This window comes from Podarcis raffonei, chromosome 2 (assembly GCF_027172205.1).
Source record: "Podarcis raffonei isolate rPodRaf1 chromosome 2, rPodRaf1.pri, whole genome shotgun sequence".
Classification (NCBI taxonomy): Eukaryota; Metazoa; Chordata; class Lepidosauria; order Squamata; family Lacertidae; genus Podarcis; species Podarcis raffonei.
Window position 1 is genome coordinate 71,480,380 of NC_070603.1, and position 20,474 is coordinate 71,500,853.

Sequence of the window (20,474 nt, forward strand, 5' to 3'; positions counted from 1 at the left end):
AGGTTGGGCTCCAGCACACCGACGCTACCCAGCAGGCCGCGCGGAGCTCGTGGCTGCCTCTCGAGCTCGCGGCTCGCTGGAAGCTTCCAGGAGGAGGAGCGAGGAGGCGGGGAGCGCGAGGGATTGTGGGTAGAAGACGGCGAGCTCCCCTTCAGCGCCATTTTGTGGTGTTTGACAGAAGCTGGTGTGGCTACTGCTGTAGCTGTTGCGGTAGCAGAGGCGGCCCTTGGCCCATTTCCCCTCCCCGGTAGGTACTGAAAATCGGGTTTCCGATGCGGAGACGGCTATATAGTCAGTAGAGAAGAACTCGGGAAGAGTCCTTAGTCTGACTTGGGAATAACGAATTAGAATTTTTTACTTTTTTTTGCTCTTCATAAGACTTTTAAGCCGTAACTGGAGCCTCCTGCAGCTTCAGAGGCGCCAAAGAGCGAGCGAGAGAGAGAAGAGGCGCCATATGGAGCCCGGTTTGGGGGGGGCGGAGGTGGGCGCGGCGGTTTGGAGTGCCAACCGTCCGCTTTCTGAAGCAGGGGAAGGCTTAGGAAATGCTGCTTCGGTGGGAAGGAGCTTCAGTTTTAGGTGTCTTTTTAAATGCCTTTCCGTCCCTTCCTACAAGTCGCCGCCTCCCCTTCATTGCGTTTGTGGCGAACTCCGCATAATTGCTATTGTGGTCCCTATTGTTGGTCGCCGCAGGTGTGGTTGCGTCCTGCGTTTCTCTCTCTGTCTGCTGCGGAATATCGGCCACCATTAAACGCCGCCCTGTCAGCGCCAGTCTCTTGCAATGCCCAGCGGGAGGCACCCGTTGTAGAAAGGATTCTTCTGGTTTAATTTAACCAAGACCAGCGTGGCCATTCCGCTTCTGACTTCTCTATACCTTCCCAACATAAGCGTACCTTAAGAGTCACTTTTTGTGAATATCTAAATATGTCTTTTAACACCTCTGCAGATAACCCTTTTACAGCGATTCCCTGCTTATCTTGTTACTGTTTTTCTTTTTTGCTGCAGACATAGCATTAGGAGCGAGGGTACTGAAAGCCATTTTTTAGTTCAAAGTACGCTGTTGGAGGGGCATTCATTACTAGGGTGCCTGACCAGGTTTTTGTAGGCTTTACTTTGGAGCCTTGCATTTCTGTACTACGCTTTAAAAATGATCGGTTCGGTGTCTGCATTGATTGTTTTTCTTCTTCTCCTAAATAGACAACTCAATTCACTAGAAGCAGGAACTGAAGGCAAGCCATGGGTTCTGACAAACGGTAGGCAAAAGCAAACATTGGAGTATTACATAATGGTGGCTGCAATTTCAGAGATGTAGATTGATGAAATATGAAAAACACTTTTTTCCCTGATGTGTTCCAGATCTGTGGTATATGAATGTATCTCTTTAGCAATCTTCAGGCGTTACTTGCATGATGGGAACATGTGTGGCCAGGGCGGCTGCATGGTCACTTGTTTAGCCCTGCCCCAAGTTGAATAGCCCCTGCTTCTGCCTTTTTGAAGCAGAGTGCCTATTTGCTCTACAGTATAAAAAACCTGGACAGTCAGGGTTCTAAATTGTGTAGGAAGCTTGCATGCACCTCGTTGGATCACACCAAATATCCATCTTGTTCAGCATCTTGTTTTTACAGTAGCCAGCAAAATGCCTGTGGTAGCTTGCAAGCAGCACTTGGTTTTAGCAGCACTCTGCCCACATACGATTTTTGGCAACTGGCATTCAGAGGCATATTGCTTCCAGTGTCATGAATTTGTTTAAATCTTTTTTTAAAGCCTTCCAAGATAGCCCTTATTAGATCTTGTAGGGATGAAGTCCATAGTTTTAAATGCTGTGGGAAAAACATTTTTTATTGTCCAGAATTTTCCCACATTCAGTTTCACTGAATGTTCCCAAGTACTGTGAGAAATGCTTTTCTCTATCCCCCTTCTGCACATCATTCATAATTTGGTACACCTTTATCAGATCCTCCCTTACTTTCCCTTTTTAAATTTAAAAGGCCCCACATGTTGAAACCTTTCCTCATAGGGGGTTGTTTCATCCCCATGATCATATTCAATCTCCCTTTTTCAGCTCTACAACATCCTTTTTAGGAACAGAAGCCATAATTGTACTCCATATGCTGTGTATGGTCAAACCAAAGATTCGTATAACCATATTATGATATTAATAGCTTTATTTTCAGTGACTTTCCTAATGATCCTTAATATGAAAATCAGCATTTTCACCGCTGCTGCACAACACACATTTTCATCAAACTATTCACTATTACCCCAAGGTCCTCTTCCCTGTCAGTTACTACCTGTTCGGATCCTATATAAACACATGTGAAGTTGCGATACTTTTTGTCCCAATGTGCCTTATTTTACACTTGATTATGTTGAATTGCATTTTCCATTTTAATAGCCATTTACCCATTTTGGATGGATCCTTTTGGAGCACCTTGCAATACTTTTTGTTCTTAACACCTTGAATGATTTGGTGGGATCAGCAAACTTGGTCGCCTCACTGCTCACCACTAGATCCATTCACAACAAAGAAGTAAAATTTCTAGTTGCTCTAAATGACAGTGCCCTTGAACAGTTGGCCATGGAAAAGACCCCTCTACTTGATCTTTGGCATCCAGCAACTTTTGTGACTTGTAAATGTTATTGAATTGACTACAAACAGTGACCATAATGCTTTCAAATTGAACATACATGTAAGTGAACAATTGCCAAGATAGTCACACTTGACTTCAAAAGAAGAAACTTCACAATGGTTGGGGGGTTGTTCAAAACTATAATAATAAAAGCTCAGCTAAATTGCAGGTGAGAATAGGTACCATCAAGCCAATGTAATTAATGAGCAAAGTCAAATAATTATATGGAGTAAGGTTTCTTTAAATAAGTAGAAGTCCTATCCAAATCAGAACAAAAAGGAACACAAACTTGGCAAAAAGAAATGCAAATGGACAATGAGGGATGGAAAAAAGCACACTGCCAGTAGCCATAGATAGCCCTCTATGAATTTATGCTGATCCTTTTTTAAAGCCATCCCAGTTGGTAATCACTGCCTCCTGTGGAGAAACACTTTCTTTTGTCCCTTAGTGCAGGGGTCAGCAAGGTTTATCTTGCCTGGGCTGGATCAGTTCCGTGGAGATCCCTCCATGGGCCGGATTGTGGGTGCGCGTGAGCGCGCCCCCCTGCGATTTTCAGCGCCGTGGAAGCGAGTCACCGCACTGTGGTAGTTTAGTGCGTGGGCGGGCAACTCGGTTTGGGGGCAGCTCATGGACCGCTCAAACAACCTCCATGGGCCGCTTCATGGGCTTCCGGCCCATGGGCCTTAGGTTGCTGACCCTTGCCATAGTGCCTAAAAAAAATCTAAATCCCTCCTACTGTCATCACTTGTCTTATCCATGCATTGAGATTAATCACCTGTGCCTGTCTAGCACATTGAATATGTAGCATTTCAGAGAAAGCTACCTTGAAGTTCTTAGCTTTCAATCTGCAACCAAGCAACCTAGAATACAATCCCTGCTTCAGAGTATATGTCACAAGATGATGGGAGGACCTGTAATCTTTGAGTCTGGTCCTAAATGCACAACCCCTTTCGCCAAATGTCCTTGTGTGTTGATGCTTTCCCTGTATGTGTTCACTTTACACAGGTAAAGTAATAAAAGCTGCTTTGATTGTTTTGATGGAAAGGAAGAGTAAAAATGTGTTTAATAAATAAAAGTGTTTTTTATAAAGCACTTGAACCACTTTTGTGCATGTATTAACATAGAAAAACAGTTGTGTATTTAACATATTAAATACACAACACTAACACAACTAAAAATTAGCTAATACGTTAGTTACAAGAACCTGAGCAAGAGAGTGTACAATACTTAGGACCCAACTATTTGTATATTTTACCACACCAGTGTAAACAGTAAATAAGGACATATATCCCTGTAAATTTAAATCATCCCTGAAAGCTAACGATTTTGGAGTTCATTTTTTAACAAATAGATTTCTTATTTTTTGTCTTTACAAATGTTAAGTAAGATGCATATTAAGTAATTTTTTAGCATTCTAGCTGTGTCCCAAATACTATAAAAACAAATCCCAAAAGGCAGGTAGGGAATTTGTTTTCCAGTGAAATGCTATTGAGATTTTAAAAGCAGTTAATGTAGCAATCATTTCTACAACTGTGTTGTCTTCTTAAGTAATTTACAGCACAATCCTGTACACATTTTCTTAAGTCCTGTCATCCCCAAAGCTTATTGGTTTGGGGATTGTAACTCTGAAATCTAAAATCCTGAAGTAACCTTTTATTTGTTAAGTGTAAAACAGCCAAATTCCAACATTTACTTTTTTATATACATGCAAAAAGAGAGTGAAATTTTCATGCTGTCTTCTATAGCTATTTAGTCAGTCATCAATTAATTTGATTTTTTTTTATAGAGGTAAAAATCACAGGAAAAAATACTTGATTTTTTTTTTGATTTTTTTTTGCAATTTAACATTAGTTAGGATTTCTTAAAATGAATGTCTCCCTATAAAGTCACAAGTGCATAATAATTCTTATTAGTCAAAGTTGTACCTGAAATTACCCTGGGCCACCTTTATATATTCCTGGGTAGCTCTTTATGAAAAGGGAGAATCACATGCAAATTACAGACAGTGACCATTTTAGGCACATCCGATATGTTTGTGACTGCACACATGTGCATTGCGTTGAACCCAGAAGTAACACAAAAAGGGGTGGGGTGTTTGCAGGTTTTTTCAGTGGTGTTTCAAATACCGTATTGGCCTGAATATAAGCCTCACTTTTTCCCCAATTTCTAACCATGAAAAGTTTAAGTCGGCTTAAATTTGCGACCTTACAAAAATTGGCTTTTATGATATCTCTGCTGAAACAGACATACGGTAAAACAGAACAGGTATGAGTCCCTGCTGAATTTTAAGGGAGTGGCTTATATTCGGGTATTGTCTCTCTCTCCCCCCCCCTTGAATTTTAAAGGTGTGGTTTATATTTGGGCCAATATGGCATATGTGATTTCACTTTAAGGTGCAGTTACTTAGAATGTAGCCCCCACATAATTTGGGAGTTACTTGTATAGCCATGTGTTCTCTCTCTCTCTCTCTTTTTAAGCCATTGTACTATGATGCCCCAGTGTGGCTGGGGCTACTTGGGGCTTTATTTGATTGTTTTTTGCATAACCCTGCTGACCCTGTTAAAAGCTTTGCTGATTAATTACATTTTTCAAGCTGTCTGACTTGACCAACTCTTTGTGTAGTGTGAGCAGAACTGAACGGAGTGGAAGATACGGCTCTATCATAGATAGAGATGATCGTGATGAGCGGGACTCCAGAAGTCGTCGACGGGATTCTGACTATAAAAGATCTAGCGAGGAGCGCAGAAGTGACAGATACGATGATTACCGGGATTACGATAGTCGGGATTATGATGGCAGAGATTATGATGGTAGAGATTATGATGGTAGAGATTATGACAGTCCTGAGGTGAGCGTAATGTCTGTGTACATGGAAAGTTTTGAACAACACATGTTTTAACTTTGGTTACTGTTATGCAGAAATGGGAAACAGGTGGCCCTCCAAATACTCTTGGTTAGCATTTTCCATCCTTGACCATTGTCCATTCTGGCTGGGACTGATGGTGATTGGAGAACCTCGACTGTTGGAGGGCTACAGGTTCCTTATCCCTGGCATAATGAGTGTTTGTATTGTGCTGTTTCCTGTGTTAATAAATGGTACACTTCCTAGCTTTACTTACTATATGGAGCTCATATGGTCAATATTTTTTCTGGATACTGTAGAAAGTAAACGTTTCTCAAGCAAAGAAAGGATTGTTTGAATATGGATTGAATGATTTTCACAGGTCCTGATTTTTTTTTTTAATGGATAAACTGCTATAGAGTCAGCTTGCTAAAACACATGCTTACTTGGCAGAGAGAGCGTGAACGCGAACGGCGTAATAGTGACAAATCAGAAGATGGATATCATTCTGATGGGGACTATGGAGAGCATGACTATCGAAATGACATTAATGATGAGAAAGAAAGCAAGACCATCATGTTGCGTGGGCTCCCTATCACTGTTACAGACTATAATGTAAGTAATACTTAACTATTGTCTTTAGAATATTTGGATTGCATTAGAATAAATGCTGAAACAGCTTATATAATCTTGAAAAGCACTCAATTTTTAGTATTAATAGTTTTTTAAAAAATTAAACTTGCATACAGATTCGCGAGATCATTGAGTCCTGTGAAGGCCCTCGGCCTGCGGATGTGAGGCTGATGAAGAGAAAGACAGGTGAGAGTGTTAACCTATTTTTTTGGCAGTACCTTCCTCTTCCCCAGGCCTAAAACGTTTTCCCCACACCTGCAAGTACAATCAGAATGAAAGGTTTGCCATGGGTAAGGAATTTAGCCTTTTGAAAGGCTATAGATAGTGGAAGAAGCCTTCAGATTTTTATATATTAAAGGGTATGGTAAGTAACACCTACTGTTAATTTGTTTTTAAACTTTAGTAGTTCATTGCATGGTTACCTTTAAACATGGATCCCATTCAGGTGTTAAGGCAGCTTGGTTTCCTTGCCATGGCAAAACAAGAAGCAAATTCAGAGTTGACGTCGCATTTATAAAACTGCTTTGTCATGAAGTAATGAAGCAGTTGGAGAGAGATTCACCTGTTTTAAAGGAACTGACTAACACAACTATCCCGTCTATATCTGAATGCTGTCTCTAGGTGTAAGCCGTGGTTTCGCCTTCGTGGAGTTTTATCACTTTCAAGATGCTACCAGCTGGATGGAAGCCAATCAGGTTGCTTCACTCACAAAGTCTAGATTATTCCTGAAAATGGAACAAGTCTGTACAGTTTTTAAAAAGGAATAAATGAAAGGCTGAAGGAGTGGTTTGTTCCAAAACCATGACTTCCTAAAGATTAAAAGCTTTGTATATGTTAAAATTTTCGAAATGTGTTATAGTGCTAGAGAGCCCCAGTAGATTTGCCAAACTGCCTGTTATAAAACCAGCAGATTACTATTCTGATAATAACATAGCATTTTACCTGGCTGATTTGGTCTCTAAACATTATTTCCATAGTAACTTCTCAAGTTTCAAACCATACAGGCTTTTCTGAATGCAGTAATACTGTATGTGCTTTATGCTAGCACTAGCTGTGAAAGGGCAGTCTATTAAACTGCAGCTGCACTTTTATAGTAACACATATGCCTTTTCAATATTACTTAACAAATGTAAGTGGAACATTGTGGAGTATTACTAATGTAATCAACAAAAAATTGTAATTAAAATAATAGTGAAATATCTCCCTGCTTATTTCCAGTGCATTGGTATGCTTCTGGATTAATAATACTTCAGTTTTTCATAGCAAAACTTCTCTCCCACTGAATTGCTGTTAAGCTAGACCTATGCAGCTGGTGGAGATATTAAAAATCTATAAAGAGCAGAAATACAATTATTGTGGCTTAAAAACAAGATTGAAAATGCATCTTTTGCTGAATTTTTCCACTTCTGACATCCAATAACCAGAAGTATAATGAGTATTTCTCTGGACTTCAAATCATGGGCAACCACCACAACACTTAAGCTGAAAGAGTACCTAATCCTTGCATGCATTAAATGACTTTTATGGTGTTCATAGCATGCATTGGTGGCGCAGATGGGTGCCTGAATTAACATTAACTGGATTTACTAGTAAACTCTGCACAATTTTTAACATATACAAAGCTATATCAGTATTCATCTTACTGAATAAATTTCAAATTCACTCCAAAAAATAACCACACATCCTCTAGCATTAGGGAAAAGTAGTCAAGTCTCCCCAGTGGCCCTGTTGCTAACTGTCAGACAAACATGATTTAGTGTAAATATGCCAGCAACTTGTGTGTGCATAACCCAGTTTGTTCTGGGTCCTTCAACCTTCCCCTTACTTGGCTACTCTAGCAATAAAAGGATGAAATCTGCACCCTATAAGTTTCTTCATGCCATTTATATTTAGAACTTTATTTTCTGACGTAATATTTTAGCTAAAAATTAGGTTTAACATACACATCTTGACATACTTAAAGGTGCATCTCTCTGAATGAATAGCTGTTAATGGCTTACAGAAATTAGGGGAGGGATAGGGGAACTATGTATATGTAGGAATCAATAAAGTTTAAGTTGAGAAACTTGGCTTCTTCGTATACATTTAAGCAGCTAATCGTTTATAGCGTCAATCTAACTTTGAAGGGGCACTGAGAGCAAAATGAACTGGTACCCTATTGTGAAATTTCAGTAGCATTGTAGTTATTTGAAGAAAGCTACTGTCTGAAGAATGCAAATTTCTTACACAAGCTTTTATGTGAACCGATGAATTAGTCAAAAAAGATTCATACTGAACGTGTGTTCAGTTCATGACCTTTTGTTCAGCCTCCAGGAAGCTAACCAGGGTCCTCTTGGGAGAAATTACTGTACTTTCAAGGGGCGCTTCATGAAGAAAGCAACTGAAAACAATCCATTTGTTTTGAAGTTTTAAAATTCTAGGGTGTTTGGAGTTGGGAAAGAAGTGAAGCAATCACTTGACAACATTTTTAAAAGCGTGTTGCTATGCCAGTAGGACTCGGTCTCCTTTGAGACATTTCCTGGTTCCATGTCAGCGCTTAGTTTTGGCAGCTTGATCAACACTCCCTGATTTCGTTTACTTTTACTGCACATCCCATTTTCTTACTGCCCGTGTCCTGCAGGATTGAATGGGCAGAGTGTAGGAGGCGGTGGTTGGTTCTCTACGTCCTCCCCATATGTTGTCCATTTAATTCATGAGCACTGAATCCTCCGAAGTGTGCTCTGCCATGGGAAAATGGACATCTGTGCCGTGATACAGGAATAACTAAATGTGCTTTTTTTGCAGAAAAAACTGTTGATTCAAGGGAAACAAATCGCAATGCACTACAGTAATCCCAGGCCTAAATTTGAAGACTGGCTTTGCAACAAGGTAAAGCAATGTTTCACATCTTTCCTAGTTGCTCTTTAACTTCATTAATCATTATTAACTACACCCATGGAAGTGACTTAAATTTTAGTAACATTTAAAATTCAGAGTTATTACAGCAAAATCTAAATAAATTATAAGGCTTGCCACAAACAAGTACAAACAGTTCAACAAGAATATACATACCCAGGGAATGATCTGAAGGTGTGTGAGGCCATTCCTTGCTGAAGCTAAGCAGGTCTGTGTCTAGTATTCAGTGCCTGGTTTGGTGACTTTTCTGGGAACCACTAGTGTACTTCCCTGGGTTCCACATTGGAAGAAAAGCGGGAGATAAATATGAGAAAATAGAAAGGTTAACAAACTTTAAAGGCAAAAGCCACTGATTATTGGCTTCATGTAGAGATGGTACGGTGTTCTAAAACGATGAGAAATTCTGTGTGTTTTCTCTGCTCTTAATGCACGTTCCAGGGCTATAGACCCATGCAGCTGATGGAACTGTGAGCTCTAGCTCTTCTCAACACTGAACAATGTTTACTCCAAATTCAGTGATTCTGTAATATTTCAATAGAAAGATTGGCATTGCCAAGAAAATGCTATAGAGGATAGGCTAGTTTATTTTATAGAGGCTACTTGCAGAATTGCTATTTGTGTGAACGGATAAAGTTTGTTGAGACTGGTATCTGAAGTCTGCAGATTATGATTATATGTGGTAACAGTTTCACTTTAAATTAATTGGTATAGATGTGGTATGCTACAGCAAGCTTCATCAGCTGAATGATCTAAAAATGTAATGGATTTGTTTGTTTGTTAGTGCTGCCTTTACAACTTCAGGAGGCGTCTAAAATGCTTCCGTTGTGGAGCAGATAAATTTGGTAAGTTCTATTTGAGTAACTTAAACTAAAGATATTTTTATTTCACAATTATAAATTATGCATGTTATTCTTACTCTGACATAGTAGAGGCGTCTTGATGTGACAACCTAAGTTACTGCATGATTAAAATTATTTTTTCTGATTTGCAATAAAGATTCAGAACAGGAGGTACCACCTGGAGGACCAGAGGCTGTTCAGTCTGTAGACTACTACTGTGATAGTGAGTAAAGTCTCAAGTCTTCTGTTATACTGTGGGATTGGTCGGCCAAAGTGTGTGTTGCAAGATAAAGTCCATTTCCTGCCAAGATCCCCATAGATTTGATTCAGTATTTTCATTTTCATTTCAGAAGAGTAGACCATAGGGCAGAAATCCAAGGTGCTGAAGCACAGTAACCCAGAGATTTATAAGAAGTATTGATAACGTTTTAGCTCAGGACACTTGAAACCCAAATTTAGCCCTCACAGCTGTTGCAGGGCTTTCTTTACCCCATTCTTTCCCCCGCCTTCCTCAGTCTTCAAGCATGTTTTTCTCTGTTGATGTTTTTTAAACTGATCTTTCTCTACCACCACTCTAAGAGCACATACTCCTCTGCTTCCCCTCCTTAGTACATTACTCTTCTTTTTCTTTTTCATCAGTGGCTCAAGTTTCAAAATGTTCTCAGATTTCAAAAAGCTTTGCTGCAGATTTTGTAAGCTATTCTTGGTAAATAAATTTTCTAATTATGAAATGTTGAGCATAATAAAACATTTTGGCACTTTGAAAATTGGTTTTCTCCATGTTTTCCCTTCACTCACTGCCTCTCCCTCCCCTTTTTGGGTCCCTTTCTGTAGACAAGAACCCTCCCCCCCTCATTATTTCCTCCCCTGCAATCATGTCATTTCCTATAAGATTTGATTCTCTTTATTGGGTTCTTCCTGCTCCCCATTCTTAGTACATATAGGAAAGGCCACCTATCTAGCTTTATATTTATATTAAGAAGTTCTAACATACAGGCAACAACCGATTTATGTGATTCCAAGGGACACACACCCGCCCCAGAAATCGCTAGAAAAGGGGGTGGGGCAAGCTTATACACACTCCACCATTGTGTACAATAACCCAGAACACAACTCCCACATAAATCAGGGGTTGCTTGTACTCATATTTAAAACTACATCTTACTAATGTATTCCTGTGATAGTGAGTGTAACATATATATGACTAGGTTATATTCATATACCTTAGGTGTTATTACAAAATATTAATACAATATTTTTTAATTTATGAATTTGGTGTGTTCTTACACTTAAAGGGTAATATATGGAGCATCTTGTAATAACTTGTTATTTGTTCTCCTAGCTCTTATTCTCAGAAACATAGCCCCTCACACAGTAGTGGAATCGATCATGACAGCGCTATCACCATATGCTTCACTGGCAGTAAATAACATTCGACTTATTAAAGACAAACAGACCCAACAGAATAGAGGCTTTGCTTTTGTACAATTGTCTTCAGCAATGGTGAGAACATACTTTATTTCACTTTGATACTGAATTTCGTATATGGTCACTGGAAAAAAGTAAAAGTATTCCAGTTCAGTGAGATGTGCAGCATCTTGAGCAACTGCGCCTTCTCTAGCTTTGTAGAGGTAGTGGAATTAAAGCAACTTTTGGAGGATCATCTTATTGAAGTACCACATTTATGGCTTACATAGTACTAGATGAGTGGGCAAGACACTTCTTAAATGTGGTGAGAAGGGTACAGCGTTTGGTCATTTTATCAGTCAGAGGCATTGTATCAGGCCATTAATACTCATAATAGAACAAAATCTTGTGTAAAGGTATGCAGCCCATGTGATGTGCCTGCCTAGCTCAGTGCCCTTCTGAGCAATAATTTTGTGTGTTAATTTGAGCTTTGTCCAATACCTGTAATTTCTTTCTAGGATGCTTCTCAGCTGTTGCAAATTTTGCAGAGTCTTCAGCCACCTCTTAAAATAGATGGCAAAACGATTGGTGTGGATTTTGCCAAGAGTGCCAGGAAGTGAGTTTCATTAACTGCTGCTCTTTCATATTTAAAATGTATGTCAAATTTTCTCCAAATGGTAAATAATTGGAAATTGGTATTGCTGCTATATTTGCAAATGTCAGTGATAAAACGGAAATGAAAAGGTGTTTTGAAGCTTTTTATGATAGCAGGTTGTCTGTGAAATGTTCTTAGATGTTTTTCTTCTTTTTAGGGATTTGCTTCTCCCAGATGGTAATCGTGTCAGTGCTTTCTCTGTTGCTAGTACAGCCATTGCTGCAGCCCAGTGGTCATCAACCCAGGTAGGGGATCTGAGTCTAAAATTGATTGTTGTAAATGGCCTTGCTTTATTCCATCAATTTAAGAGCCATCTAAACAGCCTTTGTGTTTGGTTTGGTTTGGTTTGGTTTGGTTTATTTACTTTACCATATCCTTTAATTTATAGCCTCAAAGTGGAGAAGGTGGAGCAGTTGAATTCAACTACCTCCAGCTGGGACAGGATGGCTATACCCAGTACACTCAGGTACGTATGACTAATATTATCTTAGGTTCACAAGTGAACGGAAATAAGTTGTCAGAAAGTTTCCTCTCTTTTCCCACCCACTCCAAAAAGCCCGTCCAGGGCTATGAAATGGGGGGCAATGAGCTTCTGGGAGGATAATGAATCATCCCAAAATCGGATTGGGCTCTTCCCCAGTCTTTTTTTGCAGTTAAGCTGAACCTTAGACAGCATCATCTATAAGATTCCCCAACCCTCCAGGAGGCAGAAAACATCATCATTATTATGCATTTCTTTTCTATACCACTTTATATTTTAAACGAGGGGGAATCTCAAAAGCTGTTTACAACACATTAAAACATCAAATAAAACAATCCAGAATCAAACATTACTGAAGAAAGTCAAAGCATACATTCAAAACAACATAACAGGAAACTGAAGATTTCAAAATAAAACATTACAAAGGCAGTAAACCACAGAATGCAAATTTAATGCAACAAAAATATCTTAAACGTTTCGTAAGAAAACATTGCTAAAGGAAGTCAAATGTAAAATGCACATTTAAAACAGCATAATTAATAAGAGAATATCTTAAGCATAGAACGCATCCTGCCAAGGGTGGTTCATGGTGGGTGGTAGCTGTAGCAGCTCAGGCCTGATGACCCAGGGTCTGCACTAAAGAGAGAACCAAAATGGTCTCCGACCTCTTCAGCAGCCTCAGCTTTTTGTAGCTGGAGTCAATCAAGGCCCACCCTCCCAAAGCTGGGTGGAAAAAATTCCACAGGGCAGGGAGCATGACTTCCAGGACTTTTCTTCTATAAATTTATTTCTGTTAAGAGCCAAGCCTGTGTATTTATATTATGTACCACACAAGTAATTTTGTCTTAATTCTTTGCATAGTGTTCACAGGATTATCAGCAGTTTTACCAGAATCAAGCAGGAACATTGGACACAGATACAGCTACAATATCAGGTAACAGTTTCCTCTTCCTATTACTGTGGTAAAATTCTACTTACCCATGTTCCTGTACAAGAGCTGTATGGAATACTCAGTGCTGTTCTCTGCATTCAGTAGAGTGGCATACAAGGGTAAACAATGAGTTTGTGCATTTGAACAGTCTAGAAAATCTAAATGCTCTAGTTCAGGCATGGCCAAACTTGGCCCTCCAGGTGTTTTGGGACTACAATTCCCATCATCCCTGACCACTGGTCCTGTTACCTAGGAATGATGGGAGTTGTAGTCCCAAAACACCTGGAGGGCCAAGTTTGGCCATGCCTGCTCTAGTTGAGTAACAAAGTGCTATTGTAGTTTTTCAGATTGCTTTGCTGAACTTTTAATAACTCTATTGCCAGGTACTCCAGTGACAAGTGCTACTACAGCAGCTGTTGTTTCCCAGAGTCCTCAGTTATATAATCAACAGAACAGCTCTCCCGATTCTCCGGTAAATATAATCTGTATTCTGTTGGAGTGAGATTTTATCTTATAATAATTTGGAAGGTACATTTGGCTGAAAGATATTGGTGTGGCTTAGTAAAGCTTGCATGTATAAACTCCATTTTGGAAGTATTGACCTGTATGTAGTATACTGAATAGGTTTATTTAAGGCAGCCTTCAAGATCTAGTGAACCTCAGCTTCAGTTAACTGCTTTTGGCCATGCTGATTTGGCTGGTGGGAATTGTAGTTAAAAAACCATCTGGAGGGCACCAGGTTGAGGGGGACTGAGTGTAAGTTTTTTTTATGTTAAGTTACTGAACAGTTGCAACTTTTAAAGATCCTATTTTTAAATTGTCCCCCCCCCCCCATAGACTCAAGTAGCACAGCCAGGCACTAGTGCGCAGGTGCCATCAGCATCTTCAACTGGCGTGGTCCCTGGCACCAAGTATGGTAAGCAAACTTCCCTTCCAATGATCAATGGAAATAGACAGCAGGTTACACTCATATGTATTGATAGTGCTCATTTTCAGGACAAAAGTAACCATGTGGGTAGGATGAACTTGTTGTTAATCGGCTGTAGTGTTTTCCTGAAGTGAGAATATCCAAGACCTTTGGGGGTTGGGAGGCAAAATGAAAGGGCAAAGGCACTGCTGGAAGGAAATGAGTGATACAGAAAACAGGTAAAAGGGAGTTGAGAACGATTATCAGAATTGCTATGAGCAGAATTCCAGATGATGCCTGTGGGTGTCTCAGACCTAGGGTTGATCGAGACTAGCTAGTTCATTATGAGCAAGTTGGCCAGACAACTGCTGCTTTATCATATTTACTGTTGCGATTTGTGGTTTTCTTGACATCTACTAAGTAATGGTGATTTAACACACGCAGATAATAATAGCTCACATTTCTAAATTCTCAGCTGTTCCAGATACTTCTACATACCAATATGATGAATCATCAGGTTTCTATTATGATCCTGTAACGGGGCTCTATTATGATCCAAACTCCCAGGTAAACAGTGCTCGCAGCTCTTTTTAACTAAAAATAACATGGGGTCATAACCTGTGCCAAATCGGGCATACCTTTTGGAAACAGAGTGTCAGAGTAATCTGTTTCCCAGGCCTTGAACAGTTACTGTCAGTGGAGAGTACTGTGGTAGAAGTACAAATTGTCCAACTTGGTATTAATTTGCAGTAGTGACATGTGCATTCATGCCTTTGCTGTTCACAGGCTGCCATATAGCCATTTGATTGGTATGTCTTTCAAATCTTTGGTATTATCTGACACAATCTGAAGAAGTGTGCATGCACATGAAAGCTCATACCAATAACAAACTTAGTTGGTCTCTAAGGTGCTACTAGAAGGAGTTTTTATTTTATTTTATCTGAAACAATGTTTGCACAGACTATTTCAGAAAATCAGGCTGCATAGGGAGTTTCTCTGTCGATTAAGAATGTGAACCCATAACAATCCAAATTTAACTCAAACTTGTTCTTGGTTTTGGTATCTGTCTCTACACGAGTTGCATATGAGGAAATTTATTTTTTTGAAAGGTAACTTGATGTATAGGATATAAATATGAATTGATACGTATTTCTCCCCCCTCAGTACTACTACAATGCGATAACACAGCAGTATCTTTACTGGGATGGTGAGAAAGAGACCTACATGCCTGCAGCAGAGGGTATATCTTACCATCAGAATAATGCATCTTCCACAAAAGAAGGGAAAGAGAAGAAAGAGAAGCCCAAGAGTAAAACAGCTCAGCAGGTGATGATCAGAATGACAGCTTTAATTGATAAAATCAAAGTTTGCATGTTTGAACACAAAACACTCTTTTTACTTCAATCACGTAATGAAAATTGCATGTCTTATTAACAGTATTAAGTGAAAAATGGATAGCTTAAAAGTATTTGGCACCATAAGCAGGCAGGTGTGGTTACGTGTTTACACTATCAGTGGGTCCCAATATGCTCAAATCGCTAACAGGATGACACCTCTCGTGAACCTAGGCAATTTAGTAATATAACCTTTAAATGACGAACTAAACACTTAAGTTGGTTATGTAAAGATTTTCAAATACATGTCTTTTCACACTAGTTTGATAACTCATTTGACAAAATTGAGTTGCATGTGAATAACCTGAAATCTATAGGTGCGGAAAATGTGATATTGTATGCAGATACTAAATTTGATTTGTTTTATTGGTATAGACTTAATTTATGTCAATGTTTTCCTATTTAGATTGCTAAAGACATGGAACGTTGGGCTAAGAGTCTAAACAAACAGAAGGAGAACTTCAAGAATAGCTTTCAACCTCTGAATGCAAGAGAGGAAGAAAGACGAGAATCTGCAGCAGCTGATGCTGGCTTTGCTCTGTTTGAGAAAAAGGTAAAGGTTGGTAGGATTTAATATCTTAAAAGGATATTGTATACAGTTTTTGGGCTTAACACTTCTTTCTTTCTTCAGGGTACCTTGTCTGAGAGACAGCAGATAATAACAGAAGTTATAAAGAATGGTGGTGAAGATGATAACCCACTGAAAGTGAGTGAATAGAAACTTGCACTGACATTAGTGTTGTTTAAGGTTTTTGTTAACATGCCTAATTCATAAATAAGTTTTGGCGTGTGCTTTCTTTGAGCTGTGAAACACGTGTTCTTTTTGTGATGGAGCAAGAATAGAATCAGAATTGATTTTTTTTGCAAGCTTATATTTAGTGGTCAGTCTTATTTCAGCTAAACATGTTAATTAATTAGGCTTCTGTGTCCTTTATGCAATAATTTAGAAGTTTGCAGACAGAGGTACTGAAAATAGGAAGGAGTATTTTGGGACCCTTTTAATCTCTGGAGTTGCAAAAGGGCTGTTGGCCATTGTGATGAAACTTTGTTGGTCTTAGCTGGGAAACTGATCTTTACAGTAACTCCTTTCTTTTTAGGGTGTTCCTTCTAAAAAGGAAGTAAAGCAACACCTGAGAGTTATAGGATATGGGACATTCAGTAGAGTTCTAATCTTGTCAGGGAAATAAATGCAATTTACACGTTCATAGGGTGCCTCTTTGTCAGGCATGTTGAGCTGTAGAACAGCAGTGGCCTGAGGTTTCCTATATCAACCCTCTAGTAGCCTGGTAGAGCCCATAACAATCTACTGTCTATCACCTGCCCTTTAGTGTGATAGAACTTGGCAGCTTGTATTTATTGGGCTAAAATAACATTACTCCTCTTCCAGCGTGGATTGGTGGCTGCTTATAGTGGAGACAGTGATAATGAAGAGGATTTCTTGGAAAGGCTGGAAAATGAAGAAGAAAAACTAACAGACTGGAAAAAAATGGCCTGTTTGTTATGTAGAAGACAGTTTCCAAATAAAGAAGCTCTAGTCAGGCACCAACAGCTCTCTGATCTTCATAAGGTAATCAACTTCAAACAATAAACTCAATATTGCAGAATTTTATAGTTGCCACCCAAAATAACTGAATATCAACTTGTTCTCTTGGCTTGGCGCGGGGGCGGAAGCATGGAAAGCGGTCAAGAGGATTCTAGACAAGTGGAGAGTTTCTCTTTTCCCTCTGTAGTTCGAATCTTGTCGTCTTAATTATAGTTACTTATATCTCACCTACTAAGTAATACTAAACTCCATTTTAAAAAGCACAATAAGCAATATCAACATAAAAAATGTTAGTATTTTTTCCACAGGGTAGTTGATAGAATGGCTCTGGCTTTGCGGGGTGGGGGGCAGTAGTGAGCTGGAGCGCACTCTTAATATTACTATGCCTGTCTATGTCTCCTGTTGGGATACTTCCCACAGGGTTGTATCCCACATGATTGGGGGGGGCACAAATTTTGTCTGTCTTTTTAGATACACAAAATAGTATGTGGCATTGAGCTTCTCACTTGCAGTGTTTTATTACTTATGGATATTTGCTTGTTAGGAATAAAACCGTGAGGTAGTCTTAAATCAGAAAATATATTTTTTAAAAAAATAGCTTCCTGTGCCAGTCTCAATTATTCAATTTTGATTATTGTTTTTTCCTATAAAGCAAAACATGGACATCTACAGGAGATCGAGACTATCAGAGCAAGAGCTCGAAGCCTTGGAAATGCGTGAGAGAGAGGTAAGTGGTATGTAAACAAGACAATAGATTTTGAGGTGTTCATTCAGCCCCCAGGCAACCATTCCACAAGCATTCTGTTGCGATCCCCAAGATTTGGGTTAATTCTATTGCTTTCAAAAAGAAATTGGAATGATAGAAATGCAAACTATGGTTCTCAAACATGAAATAGGTAAAAGATGGGAAGTCCTGGATTGAAACTTGGTAGTTGAAAAAATCTCAAGGGGAAGGAATATATCTTGCCAACCCCTGACATTTAGGAGCTTCCAGTGTCCTAGTTTTCTGCAACACAGAAAAAAATACATCTCGTTCACATGTGTCTTTTGGGGTGGGGAATAAAGATTTTAGATCAACTAGTTATGTAGCCAAAATCTGCAGAATGATTGCCATTCATGTACTTTATGTATTAACTGTTGCAATCTGGTTCAGAACTTTTTGTTGTGCCCCCTTTATTTTGTCAGCGTTAAAAATGGGCAACAATTCTTAATTCTGAAAGTAATTCAATCCAGTCGCAATAGAGTGGGATCAGTCTGTATGATGTGCACCCGTTCTTTCTCTTTTTCTCCACTGTTTGGATATTGTACTTGACTCTCTTGCGTTCTATGCTGCCTACATCAATAGATGCCACATTGTTTTGCTACTTAGAAGCAGAAGGGTACTAGAGTATGTGCTGGGGTTGACAATGAGTTCAGAAGTTGATGAAATTGATATAATTTCAGATGAAATACAGAGACAGAGCAGCTGAAAGACGTGAGAAATACGGCATACCAGAGCCACCAGAGCCAAAGCGGAAAAAAGTGTTTGATGCAGGCACTGTGTATGTATTTGAAATACTTTACTATTTTACATTTAAATTAAATTCTCTAAATTTTCCTTAGTTTAACTGTGTGTTTGTTTTTTAGGAATTATGAACAGCCCACAAAAGATGGCATTGACCATAGTAATATCGGCAACAAAATGCTTCAAGCTATGGGCTGGAGGGAAGGTTCAGGATTAGGAAGGAAATGTCAAGGTATCACAGCCCCCATTGAGGTAAGCAGGGAGGAGTTGTATATGGTTATCATCCTAGATAGTTGAAAAGTGGTTTAAAAATCTGAATTACACTTAAGTACACAATCTTAAACATGCCCACGCTTCTATCTCTCTTGAATGGAGGAGAGATGCTCAGAACAAGTGTGGCAGTGACAGATTTAGGTGACTTTTTCCCATTGGGGGACACACTTGCTCACACCATTTTGTGCTCCTGTTTCTTTCTGCTTTTATGGATGTGGCAGCCATTTTGAGTTAACCACGGCAGATGTTTTCTGAATAACACTCATGGCACTTTCCAAATGTGCCCACTGGCCCAAAGAAAGGTTGCTGAATTGGGACAGCATACCTGAGGAATATTTTTTTGGGGGGTGGTGGTGGATCATACTTGCTTGGCTAAAAAGTGAGTTTAAATTATTTTCCAGAGGTGGGGTGTTCTTCTCCCATTGAGACTTGTGATGAATGAAACGTAACTTCTGTGGTCATGTTTCTTTTGCTGCTACTAAAATACCTGTGTTTCTTTGCAGGCTCAAGTGAGAATGAGGGGAGCTGGGCTAGGAGCAAAAGGTAGTTCTTACGGTGTCTCTACAGCAGACTCTTACAAAGATGCAGTACGGAAAGCTATGTTTGCTCGATTCACTGAAATGGAATAAGCACCGTCCATCTTGGAAGCATGAAACATCTCACCCTATTTTTCCCCAAACAGACTGTTAAAAACCTTATGACCTTGGAGGCATTGCAGTTACTTTAGTTATGGCTTGAGGTTAACTACTTCTAGTTTCAGGATTTCCATTAATTCCAGCGTGTAATGCTTCTCTTTGTGGATCATAAAACACAAAGCACCACAGCTTCATGTTGGAAGAACCATAACTAGATTAAAAGGGGGTGCTGGATCTTTATACATTTTTGTATATAGTGTAAATTTATGTGTCATGCTATTAAATTTGTGTAGTCAAAAACCCACACCTGTCCTGTGGAGCAGTTGAGGAAGTGTTAATGTGATTTTACACTGTTATATCTGCCTACTTTGTACTGTTTCTCATTTTTGGCAAAACTTTCCTGTATATTTTGTAAGATATGTCTTTGTATAGTTTTTTTTTTTGAAGATTTTGATTATAGATGCCAGTCCAGGCTTCTTTCAAGAAGAAATAAAGCCTAAACCAAATTTTGTTTCTCAGCGGGGAAAGTTGATTTGTGGCAAAGAATAAGTGACAATGTCTAACTACCTGTTTGCTGATGATAACAAATGGATAAAATACCTTTGGTCCTGCTCTGAAGTATTGAGAAAAGGATGTATGTATGTATGCAGAAAATGGCACCTACTGCCCTAGTTCCCATGACACCAGCAGTCCTGTTGACAACACTAACCAAGTTATTTGAGCTCTTATCACATAATTGGGGTTGTGTTACGGGAATATATCCATCTGGGGATTAACAAATAAGAAAGATTTAGGAAGACTGCAAGTGTGCCAGCAGAACTCCAGTAAAAGAAATGGGTCAGGATCCTATGCCCAAGCAACTATATAGCCAGTCCCCTACTGCCACATCAATTTCCTTTCCTTCCTAG

General features: G+C 39.3%; 1 protein-coding gene across 1 annotated transcript; it reads left to right on the top strand.

The window, feature by feature from the left end:
- Window positions 1-119: 119 nt before the first annotated feature.
- Window positions 120-20,072, top strand: RBM5 (RNA binding motif protein 5). The gene is made up of 25 exons (XM_053377397.1): window positions 120-247; window positions 1,195-1,250; window positions 5,250-5,475; window positions 5,923-6,084; window positions 6,219-6,288; window positions 6,724-6,797; window positions 8,887-8,970; window positions 9,779-9,839; window positions 9,994-10,059; window positions 11,179-11,339; window positions 11,762-11,859; window positions 12,056-12,143; window positions 12,287-12,364; window positions 13,241-13,313; window positions 13,694-13,782; window positions 14,148-14,226; window positions 14,693-14,784; window positions 15,382-15,543; window positions 16,018-16,164; window positions 16,243-16,317; window positions 16,999-17,178; window positions 17,807-17,881; window positions 18,598-18,695; window positions 18,781-18,910; window positions 19,435-20,072. The coding sequence occupies exons 2-25, from the start codon at window positions 1,234-1,236 to the stop codon at window positions 19,558-19,560; spliced, it is 2,511 nt and encodes an 836-aa protein (XP_053233372.1). The 5' UTR covers window positions 120-247; window positions 1,195-1,233; the 3' UTR covers window positions 19,561-20,072.
- The last annotated feature ends 402 nt before the right edge of the window (window positions 20,073-20,474 follow it).

What these genes read in the sequence shown, in the direction of transcription:
- RBM5 (XM_053377397.1), top strand. An exon ending in TCACTGTTACAGACTATAAT is followed by an intron (nt 6,085 to 6,218) that starts GTAAGTAATACT and finishes ACTTGCATACAG; the next exon opens with ATTCGCGAGATCATTGAGTC. An exon ending in AGCTCTCTGATCTTCATAAG is followed by an intron (nt 17,179 to 17,806) that starts GTAATCAACTTC and finishes TTTCCTATAAAG; the next exon opens with CAAAACATGGACATCTACAG.